This window comes from Vespula vulgaris, chromosome 4 (assembly GCF_905475345.1).
Source record: "Vespula vulgaris chromosome 4, iyVesVulg1.1, whole genome shotgun sequence".
Classification (NCBI taxonomy): Eukaryota; Metazoa; Arthropoda; class Insecta; order Hymenoptera; family Vespidae; genus Vespula; species Vespula vulgaris.
Genome location: NC_066589.1, coordinates 1,394,483 through 1,413,045, shown reverse-complemented (window position 1 = coordinate 1,413,045; position 18,563 = coordinate 1,394,483). Strand labels below are relative to the sequence as shown.

At 34.8% G+C, this 18,563-nt stretch overlaps 1 protein-coding gene across 3 annotated transcripts in view; it reads right to left on the bottom strand.

The window, feature by feature from the left end:
* Positions 1 to 458: 458 nt before the first annotated feature.
* The window catches only part of LOC127063363 (uncharacterized), a 295,061-nt gene continuing 276,956 nt past the window's right edge, over positions 459 to 18,563 (bottom strand). Inside the window, exons 8-14 of one of the 3 annotated variants that reach the window (XM_050993079.1) lie at positions 10,307 to 10,519; positions 7,924 to 9,564; positions 7,098 to 7,346; positions 6,351 to 6,806; positions 5,840 to 6,079; positions 5,388 to 5,666; positions 459 to 5,146 (exon numbers count right to left, since the gene is read on the bottom strand). In XM_050993079.1, the coding sequence (XP_050849036.1) occupies positions 4,956 to 5,146; positions 5,388 to 5,666; positions 5,840 to 6,079; positions 6,351 to 6,806; positions 7,098 to 7,346; positions 7,924 to 9,564; positions 10,307 to 10,519 (3,269 nt within the window). In that variant the 3' untranslated portion in view covers positions 459 to 4,955. Of the gene's footprint in view, positions 5,147 to 5,387; positions 5,713 to 5,839; positions 6,080 to 6,350; positions 6,819 to 7,097; positions 7,347 to 7,923; positions 9,565 to 10,306; positions 10,520 to 18,563 lie in introns of those variants that run through there. The other 2 variants (XR_007781325.1, XM_050993080.1) reach the window with 2 other exon arrangements.

The following is an 18,563-nucleotide window of genomic DNA, read 5'->3' as shown; positions in this document are numbered from 1 at the left end:
GATTGAAAATAATGTTTACCACGTTAACGTTCATATTTTCTAAACGACACTTTTTTTGCTCGTCCATCGTATTTTATATGATCAACGAATAAGATAGTTAAATTAAATTGCATCTTCGGTCGAAAGCCGTTCAAATGCCTATGTTTCTTAGTCTTACGTGATACGATACGTATCATCGACCCTGATTTTATAGCTTTAATTACGGTAATCATCGACCCTTCTCGTTGCATGGTCTAACTCAACTCCAAGGATAATCCACTTTACGTCCCGAATATCTAAGGAGCAGTCTAATCTCTAATCTTCGTTAACTCCTCGTAGACATGTCTTCTTTTCTTAAATGATTTTATATCTTCCTTACCTCTTAATATGTCTAATGATATTCGGAAAAAAAGGAAAAAAGAAAAAGAAAAATATGAAAATCTTCAGATGGGAATTAATTGGACGATTGAGAATAAACGTTTGTTTACATTATTTTATTTTTCTTCCATACGTGGAATGTTTCTTACGCAAAAAGAGAAGAGAAAACACGATCTTACTTTATTCCATCATTTCGTTTTTCGATTTTTCAATCTTCCAACTATTCATTAATATTGATATTTTCGTTGTAAGAGACAAACTTCGTTAGCAAATACATACAGTTGAAACTACATTAGTATATATCGTTTCAATTCCATTAAATTAGATTCGAATTTGTTTTGAAAATAAAATACTAAATGAAAAGGTTTTTACCATGTTTCTTTTCTTTCTTCCGTCTCTCTCTCTCTCTCTCTCTTCCTTTCTCTTTGAATCCTTCAATCTTCCTCACGATGATCTACGTTGCAAATTCGTCTTTATTACAAGAAATTACATGGCTAATTTGTACATATAAAATATAAATATGGTACAAGTAGTATAATATATATACAGAGACGCGTGGTTTTGATCAGTGGGACGTTATAGATCGTTACTACCGTTTCAATCAGTTAATGGATAGCGTTATTATATTCCTTAGATCGTTTCATCCTTTGTTATATACTATTATTTCTTTCATTTTTCTTTCTTTTTCTTTTTCTTTTTTCTATTTCACGGTAGACGGACTCGACACACGCTCTCTTGGCAGTGGCTTTCCGATCGAGACACGCGCGTACGGCGACGACGAGAGAACGGAAATCGTAAGTTTCAAAAATTCGAGGCTGTCCTTCGACAAGATGGAAGAAATATTTTCTTTTCTTTTCTTTTTTCTTTCTTTTTTTTTCAATTTTTTGGAAGCCCTCGCCCGGAGATCGAGATCGTTCGTGAAAATCATAATGTAAAAAACGTAGAAAAATATCGATCGGGAGATCTATATATCACCTTCGTTCGTTCCTTCGTTCGTTCCTTCGTTCGTTCGTTCGTTCGTTCGTTCGTTCGTTTGTTCTTTTAATCATTCGGTTAAAGATAAATCTAAAACTATTAACAATGAAAAAGTTGATTTCTTCTTACGAAGAGAGTTAGCTTATTTCATTGCATGCAATACGTGTATCGGCCTTTTACTAATAGAAATCTGTTATTAAGAAAAATAACAAAGAGATCATTGCTTATCGTTATTGTACTATCTTGATATTCGTTAACAAGGATTTGTTTATATCGAGGACGTGGATCGTGTGAGTAAATGTAACGACAAGGACCAAGGTCGAAAGAAAACTGCGCACGTCTCAACGATAGACTCATGGATTAACCAACGATCCCCACCACTTTCTTCTTCATCACACCCCACTACCACTCTCCTTTTCATTTCACCCCACCACTTTCTAATACTCTTTACACATTTACTTGCGTACTTATAGATATTATTTACGTAGGTCGAATTGAAATTTTTTTATCTTACATACTTTAGGTGATTATTACATTTTTTTTCTGAAAATATAAAATATATATATATATATATGTATATATATATATATGTATGTACATGTGTATGTGTGTGTGTGTGTGTGTATGTATGTGTATATGTGTAATAGAAAAAAAGAAACGGGCGGAACAAAAATTCGAATTTCAGGCTAAAAGCTCGAAACACCAATCAAAGAATTTGTTCTTACGATTAGTCAACTTCTTTCGTTTTTTTTTTTCATTTTCTTTTTTTTCTGATCGAGCATATTTGCTTATTCGATCATACATACATACATACATACATACATACATACATACATACATACATACATACATACATACATACATACGTACATACATACATAGATACATTATTCTTATATATACATAATGCACGAAGGAAAATTGAAGAGAGGTAGATACATATATGCGAAACGAAAATTAAGACGAAAAGAGAGGGGATGTTTTTGATAGTTATCGGATCTCGGTTCGCCGCGACACGCATTCGAATGCTGGAATCTCTATTTTTGCATTTTAACCGCCTACTGGTATACCGATTTATTTTTATCCCGCCTATTTTCATTCTCTCCCTTCTTTTCGGGACCGTCCACTTCTTAACCCCGTACGTTGTCTTTTCTCTTAAATATTCTCAACGTTGATATTTTCGAGAAGTCTTGGCTAATCTAATTGTTTTCCTTTTGACTTTCTTCTTTTTATTTTTTTTTTATTCTTATTATTTATTGTTATTATTTATATTTTATCCTTTTTTCCTGTTTTATCGAAAACGAGATATATTTTCATTCCTTACACGTGTTCTTACGAGTTTCATTTTTACAAATGCAATTTTCTAATTATTTCTCCGTCTCTCTCTCTCTCTCTCTCTCTCTCTCTCTCTCTATCTCTTTATTTCTTTTTCTTTTTAATCTCGTATTCACCACGATCAGCGTCTTTCTACGTGAAGTTACAGAACCCTACGAAGTGCGATAACTGCCGATAACAATTAAAGCTACGATAATATCTTGAATTAACGTGCGTGTATATTTTAAGTTAGTTCGCTTGCGGTCGCAGTTCCTTAATTTTTTCTTTTCTTTCTTTTTTTCTTTCTTTTCTTCATTACCTTTACTTTAATCTTTTTCTCATTAACTCTTAAATCGTACAAAAAATGATTTTATCGTGCTCTCGTTTTCTTTTCGTTCTTCCGTTTCTTCTTTTCTTTTTTTTTGTTTCTCTTTCTCCCTTTTGGCAGTAGCATGTTGCTCGTTGGCAGTTTTCTATTTTATATCTACGACTCGTTTACAATAACATGAATCGAGATTTCTATGACGATGGTGATCGAACTTTGATATTTATACATTGCTTTTTTGCTTATTTATTTATGTACTTTTTTCTTTTCTTTTCTTTTTCTTTTTCCGTTCATTTCATTTTTACGATTAGAAAGAAACAATCGAGTTCTCGATTAGAAAAGTCCACCTCACACATTTTTCATGGCACGTTTCTAATCGCATAAGTTTCACGTTAAATAATCTCATCGAAGAATGTATTTTTTAGTAAATCCATAATAAATCGATCGTCTCTCTCTATTTGTCTTCATCGTTTTGAAACGCTAAAAATTCGGCCTATTCACCGACAGTCTTTATATTGGAAGTCGTGTATTGTTTTCATTCTTTTTCTTTTCTTTCTTCCTTTTCTATCATTGACGTCGTATCGGTCAGTATGGCAGTACGGATCTAATCGATTATATTATTGCCTAACGCGACTAGAACGAACGATACGAGGAGAAGGACGCAACAGCGCGTCCGTTCGTTCGTAATAAAATTTAACAAACGCTACTTTACGTTCGTCGGAAGGCTTTCGGTAAAGTTATCGTTATTATATCGGTCGATCAACGGCAGTGCGAATCTATTTCCTTTTTTTTTTCTTTTTATTATTATTATTATTTTTTTTCTTTTTTTTTTTCTTTAAATTTTCATTTACTTGAAACGCGAAGTGCAACGAACGATACACGCATTAAGAATGATAATAAACGCAGCACCTATCTTTTGTACGTTAAAAATGAATAAATTAAATATAAACATTTATATATAATAATCGCCTGTCGAGCGCTCTCTACATTTCGTAACAATAATTCATAATAATAATAGTAATAATAATGATTACGATAATAATTATAATAATATTAATAGTAATAATAATAATAGTCATGATAATAATAATAATAATAATAATAATAATAATAATAATAATAATAATAATAATAACATCTTTTATCTATCTCGATTGTGGGGAGTCATTTGAAACTCGACGTACGCCATTTAAAAAAGAACCGAGGAAACTCGAACGTCGAGAAATCGTAACGCGAATACATAGATATATACTATTTATATATTTATATATAATATATATATATATATATTTATATATATATTCGATATAGTCTCTAACAACTCCAATAAGAAGACACGTGCGTGTGCGCGTACGTAAGTATATTTACCGATGTGTACATGTGTGTACAGTGCCGTCCCTTTAACCTTTCATCTACAAAAAGCAAGGTCATCGTATGATAGTAAACACGCTTTTTAATATTCAATGATAAATTCAATGTTAGGATTAATTAAAGACGATTGAGAGATACGAGATCGATTCGCGAAAAAATGATTTCCTTCCTTCGTGATTTCGTAATTGAAAGGTTAAAATATCGTGGAGGCATTTCTCTCTCCCTCTCTCTTTCTTTCTTTTTCTCTGTCTCTCTTTTTATTTTTCTTTTCTCTTTCTTTTCTTTTCATTTTTCTTCCCGTAGCGCTTAAACTGGACAAAGGATAACAACGACGTGCGATGGTAAGACGAGGATACGACGATTTTTTGACTAACCATAACAGTTATTCTGGACGGAGTCGAGCGACATCGGCGCCGGTGTCGGTGACGCATTTTATTCGACGACCTCGCTCGTCTCTTCTCTTCTCTATCTTTTATTAACTCTATCGCCGACCTAGCGAATCATAGAAAACAAAAGATTTCGATCGTAGGCAGAGCAGAAGACGCATGTTAAGATGGTTAACCGGTATCGGTATTGATCAGCACGCGGTCGTACGCGCTGATCCGAATCTACGTTAGGTGATATTTATTTCTTGCGGCGAAGCGACGTTACTCGTTGAGGAGCGTTGAGGACAGAAATCGAAACAGGTGACCAAGAGGACATGACTCTTGCAAGCTTCTACTCGTTTCTGGAGTATACAAGTTTCAGCTTCGAGAGCCTCGAGAAAGGACGGGTCACGCCAGTCCATACTGTCCTCCACGTGCACTGAAACAATTAATAATAATGAGATTATTTAACGATCAGCTTGCTAAATGAATACGAGCAACAATAACTCTTTGAAACTGTTAAACTTATCAAAAGGATTTTCAAATTTCTTTTTCTTCTTACGATTACCGAAATCAATGGAGTATATTTTTGTTCAAGGAACAGTCAAATTGACAATAACAGACGGTGATGTAAAGATTGATAATTTTATTGTTAAATGAATGAAGAACAAATTACTAACATTCGTAACTCCAACGACAGTCGGGAACCATCAATCGTTTCTTGGCGTCTTTGAGTTCGTGCCTAAGAAGGCGCTGGCGCAGTCGCAGGTTGTGTATCTTGGACATCGTGCCACGTGGCTCCGAACGCAATCGCGCGCGCTTGTCCAGGATGTCCACGTCCTCGCCTGTGTAAACGAGTATCCCCGGTGGCAGCAGTGGTGGCTCGACCGGATGCCGTGCCACCTGCTGAGAGTGAAGCCGTGCCCGGAGCACGCGCCCTGCCACCCGCCGTTCCACCGCTGAAACACCCGCACAACGTCGAGGTTAGAACGCCCAGTGCGCCACCTGAGGAGAACAACATCGTACGGGGGGAGCAATTTTAGAGGATTTTTTCGTCGACTTCCCTCTTTATTTATCGACGATATCTCTTTCATTAGGTTTGTCAATCTCGAGTAGACACGGAGTTAATTACCTTGATGTTCTTGAAGAGCACTGGTTTGCCTAGAAGAATCACTAGCGATACTGCTGGTCTCACTGTCCCTTACAACACTGTCGTATCCCGAACTTTCAGCACGATGTCTGGACAAAGTAGCTGGTGACAATTTAGCTGCCCGTGCTGCTGAATCGGCGTCGGATTCGTAACCCTCTTTGTTGAGACCCAACGAGGAACCAAGACTTAGAATTTTTCGTTGCATTCTACCGGAGGATGGTGCTGAAAGATGAAAGAAAGAGAATATAGAATTGGAAGAAATATTCTTTAACACGTCGACAATGGGATGCTTTAAAATGGATGTATAAAGAAGGAAGAGAAAAACAAAACAAAAAAAGAGATCGATGGTACAACACGCCAACGTCAACTTGTTAAATCTGAGAAGATTTTATATTCTTTTGAAGGATTTTTCACAAGTTAAGAACACGTTGAAAGAGTGTTACACTTTAGGGATCGTTAAATATTCGTTAGCCTTGAAGATTTTTTTTTTTACCTTGAATTTTAACGTCCTCCTCGATATCAGACTTGCCCGTAATCGTCCTTTCCGATCTCTCCGCCGCAGTGAAGAGTTTCTTTGCCTCAACGTATTCCTCCTCAGGATCCGAGCCCGAAGCACCGTTTCCAGGTATCCTTTCGATTTCTTCCTTTAAATTAGGATTCGAAGCACCGTCTGGATGCCTCAGACTAGATATATTGCACTCGCCTAATTTGCCGCAGTACCTTCTTGGACTGGCAAGATGAGCGACGCTACTTGGGTACCAATAAAATGCTGTCGCTGGTCTTGACATACTTTGACGACAATTGTCACATATCTTCTCCTGATCGGACTTGCCAGCTATATATGCGGGCTCGCTGTAGATACTACCATGATTGCTCGCATTGTCGTTGAATAAGACGTCCGTAAGGGACAATGACTGACAGCGTGATGGCGGACGGAAGATGGTGGCGGCTGGAATTTGTCCTGCGTTAATTTGTTTCTTGCTATAGAACAATTAGGCCTGGCTGCTCGTCAAGTGTTAGTAACGAAAACAGCTGGACTGTTACGTGTATGTTAAAGTGTTTGATGAAGCGATAAAATGTTAATTCAAAAATAATCTTTCGAAAAGAAGAACAACGTCAACTCACATATTCGAACTTGTTCCAAACGAAATGGTTGATCTTCTATCGGATATTTAAAAAAAATTTCTTTTCTTTTTTCTTTCTTTCTACCTTGTTCAAACGTTAAAAAAATGTAACTTACATGGAGCTTCTCGGGAGTTCACAGTGGACGAATTCTCTCTTTGATACGTCGCTGAATTCGAGACATTAGCGAGAGCTAGCTTGCTTTGGTAGAGCTCGTGAAGTCGTGCCAATTGATCGAACTTGTGCCTGGTCTCTTGTTCTAAGAAATCCTCATGGTCGAAATATGGCCTTGGCATTACACCAGCACCAACAGGCGGCGGGTAATGAGATCTGTAGCGTTCCGTATCTGACATCACCGACATTGAGTCTGAAAAGGATATTTATTTTCTTTTTCGTGTCTCTTTCTACGTATCGTATTTAGGATAGTAAAGTGGATAAGAGCGAAAGTCCATCTGTCCGTATGTATCCTTTGAAAAGAAAGAGATGAAGGACGAAAGAGGAAAAAAGAGAAAACTCTCTGAGGTAGATAAGTAATTACATCTAACTTAGTTCTTCCATCTTTCTTCTTCTTTCTTTGGACGTTAGTGTCCTTTACCGGACACTGGTCAAAAGATCCAATGGCTGATATCGTACGAAGTTACAAAATGTGTTTAACGGTTAGCTTTGAGAATTATAGTATCTTTTTGAAACCGAAGGAAGTGAATCTTTACTACATTAACTTTCTTCTTAGGTTACATTCCAAGATGAAATCTTTATTAGATTCAATTCCCACATCAAAGTATTTCACATTTTTAAAAATTCCACCGGCATACTTTCTTCCTTTTTCTACGTATTTCCGATGATTTTTTAAAAGCGGTTATTTCTCTTGAATTATTAGATGATTTAGAGAATTAAACTAGAGCGGAAGATAACAAGCTAGAAAAAGATTTAGATTAAAAGCTTACCAGTAAACGTAGAGACAACCGTGAGATTCTCCTGGCTTAGAATTCTTAAAGGATGTTCTTCTTGATCGCTTTCTGGTAAAGGATTTTCTCCCATACACATGGCAATGTCCTCTTCCGTGACTTGAAGACAGGAATCCTGCATTGGCACTGGTTCTAAATCTTCTACCTCAACAATTTCTAAGATTTCGTCTTCGGATGAGAGCGAGTGTCTGGATGGTAGTACAATGTCCTTGTGAGAAAGATTCAAACTTTCCATTGAGACTTCTCTGCTAACTCCATTGCTAAGAGGTTCGATCAGAGGTAAAGGGGGTGGTACAACTATCTCTTCGTCGTCATCCTCATCCTCCGGAAGATCTAACTTTCCTCTATCAACGCTATCGTCCATAACTGGGCTAGCTGTTAAGTCTAATCCCGAATCGGTGTTTGACTTGACGTTGAGAAGATTTAGTTTAGCTCCGAGTTTCTCAGTGATGTCTTCGATTTCGTTGGCTTTCAGACTATCACTCTCAGCCGTTGATAAAGAGGTATCGTCGTCGTCAACAGTGGCGGAACAACTTTTGAACGTCGTCATTTCCTTGAACTGAGAAGATTGTCCAGTGCCTTTTAACGGTTCCATACGTGACTGAGCGTGCTTAGATCTTTGAATTTGCGACGACTGATTTTCCACCCATTTCCTTATCATACTCTTCTTATGGCTGTCCATGAATCCATAACCGGAAGAATGTTGTTGTTGAGTATGAAGTGGTAAGAGAGGGGGACCGGTCAATTGCATCGGTCCGTCTATCCAAGTCTCTCGTTTATGATGAGAATCCTTCAACATGTGTCTAGCCTCGGCAACCTTTGATTTTGAAATTCTTGGACCATCTATCCACTGTTCGTCCGAAGCACCACTCGAAGCGGCTACTGGAATCTTACTACTCGGCGAGTCGGTTACCTTTGAACTCGAAACCTTGCTCGAAGATATCTTTCTCGCTGGACTGGCCTTTGGCGTGGCACTGTGAGCAGGTGAAGTTTGTTTCGAAGCTGTTTGCGTTAAAGTCTTCGCTATTTTCGTGGCCTTGTGTGCCGGACTCCTTTCCTCAGGTATCTTACTAGGTCTCTCAGCCGCTGAACCACGAAGAACTCTACCCATGGCACAACGATTATCACCGGAATTCAAACTAGGAATGTAAACCGGTGGATGTTCTCCGTCGGTTGCGTCATCGGCGGATGGACCAACGTAGATTACGGTATCTGCTGAAAGATCACTCGAACTTGGATCACATTCGCTGTTCTGTCTGGCTGCTTCCTCGCCCGAGCTACCACCACTTCCGGTACCCTGTGTACCACCACCGACAAACTTAATCTTCCTACGTCTCATCCGATGAATCCTCGATGCCAACTGCACGGTCGTTAGAGTCTCGGTATAATGTTGTGCATTCGGAGATACGTGGGCGATCATTGCCGCATGACACGTTAACGAGCCGAGACATTCCTTCAGTAATTGGGTTAGCTTATGCTCCTTGTACGGCAAGTGCTTTTGTCCGTTGAAAATGGCTAAGAGAATATTTCCCAGACCCGAAAGTGGTATTCCACCGGACGATTTACCACGGTCGGAATTACCAAGGTCCATGAGATGTAGTCTGCTTCTACCACCGGCGACTATTAAATGAAGATAATGAAATTATCTTTCTATATCACGTACCATTCGTCTTTCAAGATATTTTTTAGAAACTATTCCTTTCTTTTCTTTTTTCTTTTTACGAACTACGTTAATGTAATTTTTAATATCATTCTCAGTTTTCGTTTCCGTTTTTCAAGAGACGTAAAACTAATGGCTTCATTGTATCTTTTAATTAACATTTTGCATTTAAAAAGCGTCGTTATTGCATTTAATTACCGCATTCATAATAGTATATGAACCATAATTTATCGTCACTAAACTTGCAAGCATGCACTGTTTACTTTGGTATTATATGGTTGACGATACGACGACAATTTTGTGTGTTATTTTGCGGATTGAAAATATTTTTCATTGACGATAAGATCATGGAAAAAGATATTTACAATAACTTTGAAATTTTTCTTACAGTGATTGAAAAGTTTTTAGAAGCTACTTTAAATGACGAAGAGAATATTTATGATGAGTGAGAATATCATTCTTCATCATGTTAGTTAAGATAACAAAAAAAAAAAAAAGAACGAAAAGAAGATAAAATTATATCATTTTGTAGATGTTTTCTGGTATATTTTGGTATATTTTTCGAGTTTCACTAGCGATATCTGACAGACAAATGTTTTCTAGTTGTTGGTAGATCATATTAAATGAATAAAGACGATTTATCTTTTTTCCAGCTACAACAATATAATATTTTTGATGGATTTATAAGAAGAGCTTACGTACCACCACCCTTGCCAGCCACGCTATACTGATACACGTGTAAAGTATAGAGCATGTGAGCATCTCCATCTTCTCGTTGACGACCGGCAACTGCTGCGTCGAGATAAAAAGCTGCACGTTCCGCGGTCGGAGCTCGGAGCTCACTGTGTTGTTGCAACTGCAATGTACCGAACAGTGGATCATCTCTCAGATAAACGGCCGGTGATTGTTCTGAATCTGTAAACGAACCGAACGAAACTTTTATCAGACATTACATTTCGATCAAATTGCACAGAAAATAATAGAAATTGTAACAAAAATTTGATATACCCACGTTCTTTTTGATTTATATAAAATACATAAATACATAAATATTTTTTAAATAATTTACAAGAAAAAGGAAATTAAACGTATAGCTATATTTCCTTTTCTATTTTCTCCTTTTTTTTTCTTTACTATCAAAGATACGTATAATGCGTTGAGATAAAGAAAAGAATCGTTTGTCTTGTTTATCAAACATTTATTTATTTATATTTTGCATTAGAAGAAACAATACTCTTCATTTTAGAAATGAACAAGGGCATGGGATGCGTGCAGGAGTATCGACAAAACGGAGGGCAGTAAATTGGTCCGGCTGAGGCCCAAGGTATTCGCGAGCTGTCTCGAGCTGAATTACGACGGCGATAAAACGTCGAAAGATACCTAGCTGGAGATAGAGCCCGTGTACTATCTCTACGCTATCGCGTTCCCGATATAGTACACCTCGTACAACTCGTAGTACGGCTCGGTACCGGCCACGAATCGAGATGCGAATAATCAAGGTAATGCGAGACTTGGTTGTAAATAGTGATCAAGGTAAAAGCACAATTACGGGAAAATCGATCTTATGTTTCGAGCTATACTTAGAATAGTCTGGGTTCAAGTTTCTAAGATTTGTTTGCTTGTAGATTCAATATTGGAATCGTGAAGCAATCGGACGTTTCAAAATTATTTTCAATCAACTAAAGCAAAGAATAATTTGTGTTTTTAATTCAATCTCGACGTCAGAGTTCTTCAAAAAGTTATTTCCAAACGACAAAAAAGAACATTAATCGAATCTTTTTCTTTTATAAATTCAATGCTAGAAAGTCTCTGAACAATTAATATTTTTGAGACTATTTTCGAACGATTAAAAAAACAAAAAAAAAAAAAGAAAAGAGGAAAAGTTGACGCGTGTTTTAACTTCTTAGAGATCTTTCTATTTATGATTTAACATTAGAATTTATAAAAAGAAAACGACAAAAATTAGAATTTTCAAATTAATTTTTAATAAAAATAAAAAAAAGAGATAAAAATAAAAAACCTTTGATATCACAGTACGCTTATCGCAATGCAGAGTTTTAACAGAGCTTATTAAATTATAAACAAATTAAACCAATTTTCTACGATTTTGATTTGCACAAAAATGTAATCAAAATTGTCTAGGCTTAATTTTACGCTTTCTCGGATAACTTTTAATGTATGATAGGTCGAAAGGTGGATGACGGACTCGTAAAGCCATGCAATGCGCGATGACATCTCTCTCTCTCTTTCACTATCTCTCTCGTCTCTCCCTCTCTCTCTCTCTTCCTCACTCTCTTGCGTTCAACCCTGTTCATATATCCTATCCTTGCACGCTGGTAGAAGTCACGTCGTGAAATGAGGTACGGAGAGACAGAGGAAGCTCGATGGAGAGGGAACGATCGATAGTACGCGTATCCTGCGATTCGTAAAAAGAGCTTCTCGCAAACTCACAGGTATACATTTAAAGATGCACGATCGGTTTGAACGAGCTCGTTAAATTGAGCTTCTATATGGGAATATATAAATTTAACATAAATTATTTATATCTGTTCACGTATAACAAACATAAAAGTAAATCTCTTTTCTCTGTAAATACTATTATACGCGAAAATAAGTGAATGGGTAGATTTTTAAATTACAAAGTATGAAAAAGGACGTTATATACATAATGACGATGGATACGTCTAATTAAATATGTATACATAAATTTCCATGATGAATATTATATTAGAACATAGAGATGGTAAAAGGGGATTATCGAAGCGCCTGTAGATAATTATAAAAAGTTAAGCCTATTTTGTGATCTCGTTAAAAAGTATTAAGAATAATTAAAAAGTTTCGAGAAGTACTACAGAAGTATTCATATGATCCTATCTTTATTACATTTTCATTAAAAACATATATATGTATATATACATATATATCTTTTTCCAAGAGTTTCCTTGAAATCATAAAAAAAACTATTAACACGAGAGTGGTATTAAAGATATCGTTACCAGAGCTTATACAATTTTTTTCTTTCTTTTTTCGAATTTATCTTTTACTTTCTTTCCTTCTTTCTTTCTTTTTCTTTTTCTTTTATAGTCGACCTCGGTTTTTTACCAGCTGCAGTCGATATAATTTTTTTTACGATCATATCCAACCTCTTCCGTCTCGAGTCAAACGATTTAACGAGAAAAATTGTGTCTCCTTCTCCAAACGATTATTATAAGTTGTTTAGATAATCTCCTTCGTAAAGTGCCAATTAGTCTTTTACTGTCTTCGCTAGAAGGCTACTCGTGTCTTCTCCTTCACGAGAAGTCCGCTCATAAAGGATATAGACAACAAGTAAGAGGACACTCTTCCTTTAGTTTATGTCTTTGAAGAACAAACTATATCCATTCTTACTCGATTAATATCAGAGTATATTTCTATGCACTTTAACGTTTTATTTCGGATCTTAGAAATGTTTTATAGTTAAAAAAAAATATACTACGTTTTAAGAACAATGAAAATATGAAATTTCTTTTATAGGAATGGAAGATATCTTATTATGAAATACGATATATATATAAAAGAGATCTAACATTATTAGCCATCGCTGTTAATTAAAATTCTCCAATTTAAACTCTCTAAATAAACAAAAAAGAGAAAGTTATTAATATTCATGAGATAGCAAGTTGTCGGGATAATCAAGTATCGTCTCACCCCTGTAATAAAGGAGTACAAAGTGTTGGGAAATCTTGAAGCGTCCAAAACTTCGAAAGACAAAAATTTATTCATAAAATTGCAAATATTCTCGTTGAATATCTAACAAAATGACGTCGACCAATTGAGCCTATTAACGAACTATTTAAAAGATCGTATCGTTAACGCGAAAAAAATGGAGAACATGAAAAAACAATCGATCGAGCACCGATCAAAATTTACCGAAAATTTACGTAATCAAATTTCAAATATTTCTATTGAATATCCAATCGAAAGAAAAACGAGAATTTTATTGTATCGTACAAAATTACTTGTAAAATAGTATCTTCTGTTAAGAGTAAATCTAAAAGATGAAACGCATCAATGGATTATTACTATTACTTTAGAAAGCTATCTTCGTATTCTCATTTCGTGTGAAACTTCTTGTTATTTTATTCGAAAATAGCTATATAGTTTATATATATATATATATATAAGTCTGTATGTGTGTGCGAAGTAAGGTTGTCGCAGTATATATACATTATTAAACTATTACATATACGAGCATACGAACGCAAAGATATAGTGGCAGAGTCGCGTGGCAATATCCATAAAAGGGACCAGAGCAAGTAATATTGTCGGCATCTGTGCCGCGTAGCAGCAGCAGTAGCAGCAGTAGTAGCAGTAGTAGTAGCTAGCAAACGTTAGCTGGCTTGCTAGCTGGCATCGGCCGATGAGAAAAGGAGAGGACGATGAGCGGAAAAGAACACGGAAACTCTTAGGAAATAAAAGGAGAGAAATCTTCCGCGAAGGAAGGTAGGACGAACCGGAGACCGGAAAATATATAGACGTGTAATGGATGTGACATCGCCATTTAAGATTCGCCACACCCTTTTTTTCTATGCTCGATTTACTTAAAATTATATTCCTATGAGATTCGAATTCTATACTTGATACGTTTTTTTTTCTACGATTGTTATAACTATCGAAAAAAAATTACGATTCAAATATAACCGTATTCATTATTATCGTTGTATAATAACTTCTGTAAATATGAAGATGTTTTAATGTATCAATAATAAAAAAGAATAATCATAACGCGATTTTAAAAAATAAAAGAAAACAAATAATAATCCTTAAGTCTTTATGAAGTCGATTTATAATGTATAAAGTATAAGAAAATAGGAAATTTACGGAGAACAATATTCTAAGCTTCCATGTGGCACCAAAAACGTGCTTAGAAATATGTAGAAACTTGATGTAAGTACATATATCGCAGTCGTACGATCTGGGTGAAGATGAGAAATAAAAAAGAAGAGAGAAGAAAAATAAAAGAAAAAAAAGAAAAGAAAAAAAGGAATAAAAAGGAAAAAAAATATAAAAGAAAAATAAAAGAAATCTGTAAGTCGTGATAAAAGACAAGAAGTCCACGAATCTCGGCTCCCAAGAAACGTGTACGGAGAGGAAAACGAGGATAGCAGTAAAAAAGATCTGTTTCGCCATTTCGAAACGGCGTCGAGGGGCCAGAATGCATGCCCTTTCTCGAGGGAGATAACGCTTTCGTAAAATTCTCTGACATATATATACAGACACATACACACCCATATATATATATATATTGTGTGCACATTAGTACATGTGCGATCGATGTTACTTTCGAATGAAATCGAACGTGACCAGTGTTATTATATTTATATCATCGTGCTGAGAAATTCAATGCCTGTGAAACCGCATAGTGTATTTTCTTTCTTTCTTCTTCTCTCTCTTTTTCTCTCACCCTCTCTCGCTCTCGTTTTGATTCTCACGATTTCTATAACTTTATTGAATTTCTACAACCCGAGGAAGGTTATTTGAATGACCCACGGTCGAAGATTTCAATCGTGAACGTTTTTCTTTCCCGGAAATAACAATCTATATCGTAAATTGAATAGACAATTAATAATTTTAAAAATATACGTGTAACTTCTCTATGGATTTATAAAACTAATTAGTATTAATATTATTACAATGGAACTTACTGAAATTTATCGTAAACGTCATTGTTATTATTTTAGTTTATTCAGATTTATATCGAAGATTAATTAGATTAAAATTTTTTTTTAATATTTTACTTTAATTTTGTAATATTTTCAAATATTCGTACAATGTACTACGGTGTCGCGGCTTCGCGACGTCAACGTGGCGACATTTAAAGGAAACGGAGATGGAAACAAAGTGTCAGAGGAAGAAGAAAATTAAGGAATGCTCGGATCTCTCGTATTAAAGTGAAAACACGGAGCCTCTACTTAGGTAAGAAGGTCCGGAGGGAACACGAGAAGACAAAGTCGGCGTATTTTACGTGGTCGTACGTTCACCAAAATAAATGCTCCACGTAGATTCGTAAATGGCGAGAAGAATAATAGAACGGAGAGATGGTGAGAGAGTTCCACTAGAAAGCTTTTCTTCCTCATCTTGGCATGTTCGCCAAGAACGTTCTTGGATGACGAAAAGATTCTCTTTTCTTTCTTGAAATGGAAAATTAAACTATCATCTAAAAATTCGTTAAGAAAGAATAAAACATTCGAAGAAGTTATTGAAGTACGTAAATAAATTATATTTCCTCTTAATGTCTTTTATTGTCTCGATGTAAAAGAAGATTTCATGTTTTATATAAAAATAGAAAATAGAATTTTATTTGCGATCTTCGATAAGTAAAATTACTATTTTTAATAGATAAAATTTTTCTTCAATTTTTGTATAAAAACTGGGACGAATTTTTCCATTGATCTAATATTAATGACGTCGCTCATAGATTTTATATAAAAAAAAAGTTTTAACTACTTGTCACGATCCTTTCGTTTTTTTTCTCTCTATCTATATATCTCATTAAAATTTTAATAATTTTTATTCAAAGAAAAGATCAAGTGGGTAGATGTATTTGAATATGAAGTAAGATTTTATGCTATAACAATAAGTATAATAATTTCACGTTTGTAATAGGTATGCTTCGCAATGTGAAACGTTATGTTGCGTTGAGTTCTTTTCAACGCAACAGAACGTTGAAGTTTACCAAAAGCATGCTCGTAAGTTTTGCGAGGGGACCTGCCGCTTTTCTCTCTCTCTCTCTCTCTCTCTTTCTTGGATCTACTTTGCAGTGAGCAATTAAAGAAAAGCGTCTTTCTGGTATACCGGGTGGCTCCCGACGAAATGGTGCCGAGCAATGGACCACGACTAATTCTTCAGAACGAAGAAAGAGAAAGACTCACGGGTCGTTTTCTTAACGACTACTTGCCTTCCTCACTTTCCTCTTCTTCTACTTGACTCGTTCTAACGGTGATCTTCTCTTTTCTACTTTTCCCTCTTTCTATTGCACGATAAAACCTTACTTCCAAAGATCACGATCTCTCGATCTTTTCCATTCGATAATTCGTGAGCAAAGCAGGCAGACGCATACGATGAATAAAATTAAGAAATGAACTTTAGTTAATAATCCAAATAATTTCGTTAATTTCTTCGAACGATAATTAGGATGATATTTTATCATTGAATTTTACTTAAATGAAATTACTATAATTAAGACTATATATACAATATATATATATATATATTCATCTCTCGCATTTTTCATCTAATCGCATGTGCTATCGAAACAACGTTGATATTCATGGTTAATGTCGTTATATCGAATCAATATTGAAATTCATCTTCAGATATTTTAAACCGATAAAAGGAAATGTAATGATTGTAGATATAACGTTATTTCTATCAACGTCTAATATACGGATGCTAAATATTTGTATTCTTGTTCATTATTCGATCGTATCGAATTTTTATCAAATTAATAATAATCTTAACTCGTTTGTTTTTCATTATAAAAGAAACGAAATAAAATAAAGTATTACGTTATACGTTGATATATGTTAATAAATTCGTAAAAAGAAAATACACGTAAAAGTTACGCTTATCTAATGTACACTCTTCTATGACCTTGCTGCAATTGATCTTGAGATGTTAAACAAAACGATCTTAGAACGCAGTACGCAAGAAATCAAAATAATCTCATTAGCGGTCACATTGTTCCACGATAATTTCTACGTGATAAATTTATCTCTCTTGAATAAATAAAAATAAATGTTCTCTATGAATTTCTAGAGGACGAATCAGTACCTTGTAAGTATCTAAAAAAATTTTCACGATGATCTTGTACGCATAAGATAGTAAATAAAAGTGCTATACGGAAGATTAAAATATTGTAGTAAAATACGCTGGAGATATGTTAATAAATTCGTAAAAAAAAAAAACAACATGTAAAAGTAAGGCTTACTTAATGTTCATTCTTCTCCAATGTAGCTGCAACTGATCTTGAGATGTTAAATAAAACGATGTTAGAACGACAAATTATCTAATTAACGATCGTATTGTTTTGCGATAATTTCTGCGTAATAAATTTATTCGTCTTGTATAAATAAAAATAAATGTTCTCTAAGAATTTCTATAAGACGAACTAGAACCTTGATATTGCTTTAGAAAAGTTTAACGTTGATATTATAGGCATACGGTAAAAAAAAAGTCCTATACGAAGGATTAAAATATTGTAATAAAATACGCTGGAGATATACGTAATAAATTCGTAAAAAGAAAATATATGTAAAGATAATGCTTACCTAATGATTACTCTTCTACGATCTGGCTATGACTAATCGTGAGACGTTAAACAAAACGATGTTAGAACACAGTACGCAAGAAACCAAAACAATCTCATTAGCGGTCACATTGTTGTGCTGTAATCTCTACGTAGTTCGTCTTGAATAATCAAAACAAATGTTTTCTAAAAGTTTCTAGAGGACGAACTATTACCTTGTAAATACTTTAGAAAAATTTAACGATGATCTTATACGCCTGAGGTAGTAAATAAAAATGCTTTACAGAAGATTAAAATATTGTAATAAAATTCGCTGAAGATATATGTTAATAAATTAGTAAAAAAAAAAAAGATATGTAAAAATAACGCTTATTTAATGTTCATTCTTCTTCAATGTGGCTGCAACTAATCTTGAGACGTTAAATAAAACGATGTTGGAACGCTGTACGCAAAATTATCTAATTAACGATCGCATTGTTTCACGATAATTTCTACTTAATAAATTTATTCGTCTTGTATAAATAAAAATAAATGTTTTCTAAGAATTTTTATAAGACGAAATAGTACCTTGTAAGTAATTTAGAAAAATTTAACGATGATTTTATACGCATATGGTAATAAATAAAAATGCTATACGGAAGATTAAAATATTGTAATAAAATTCGCTGGAGA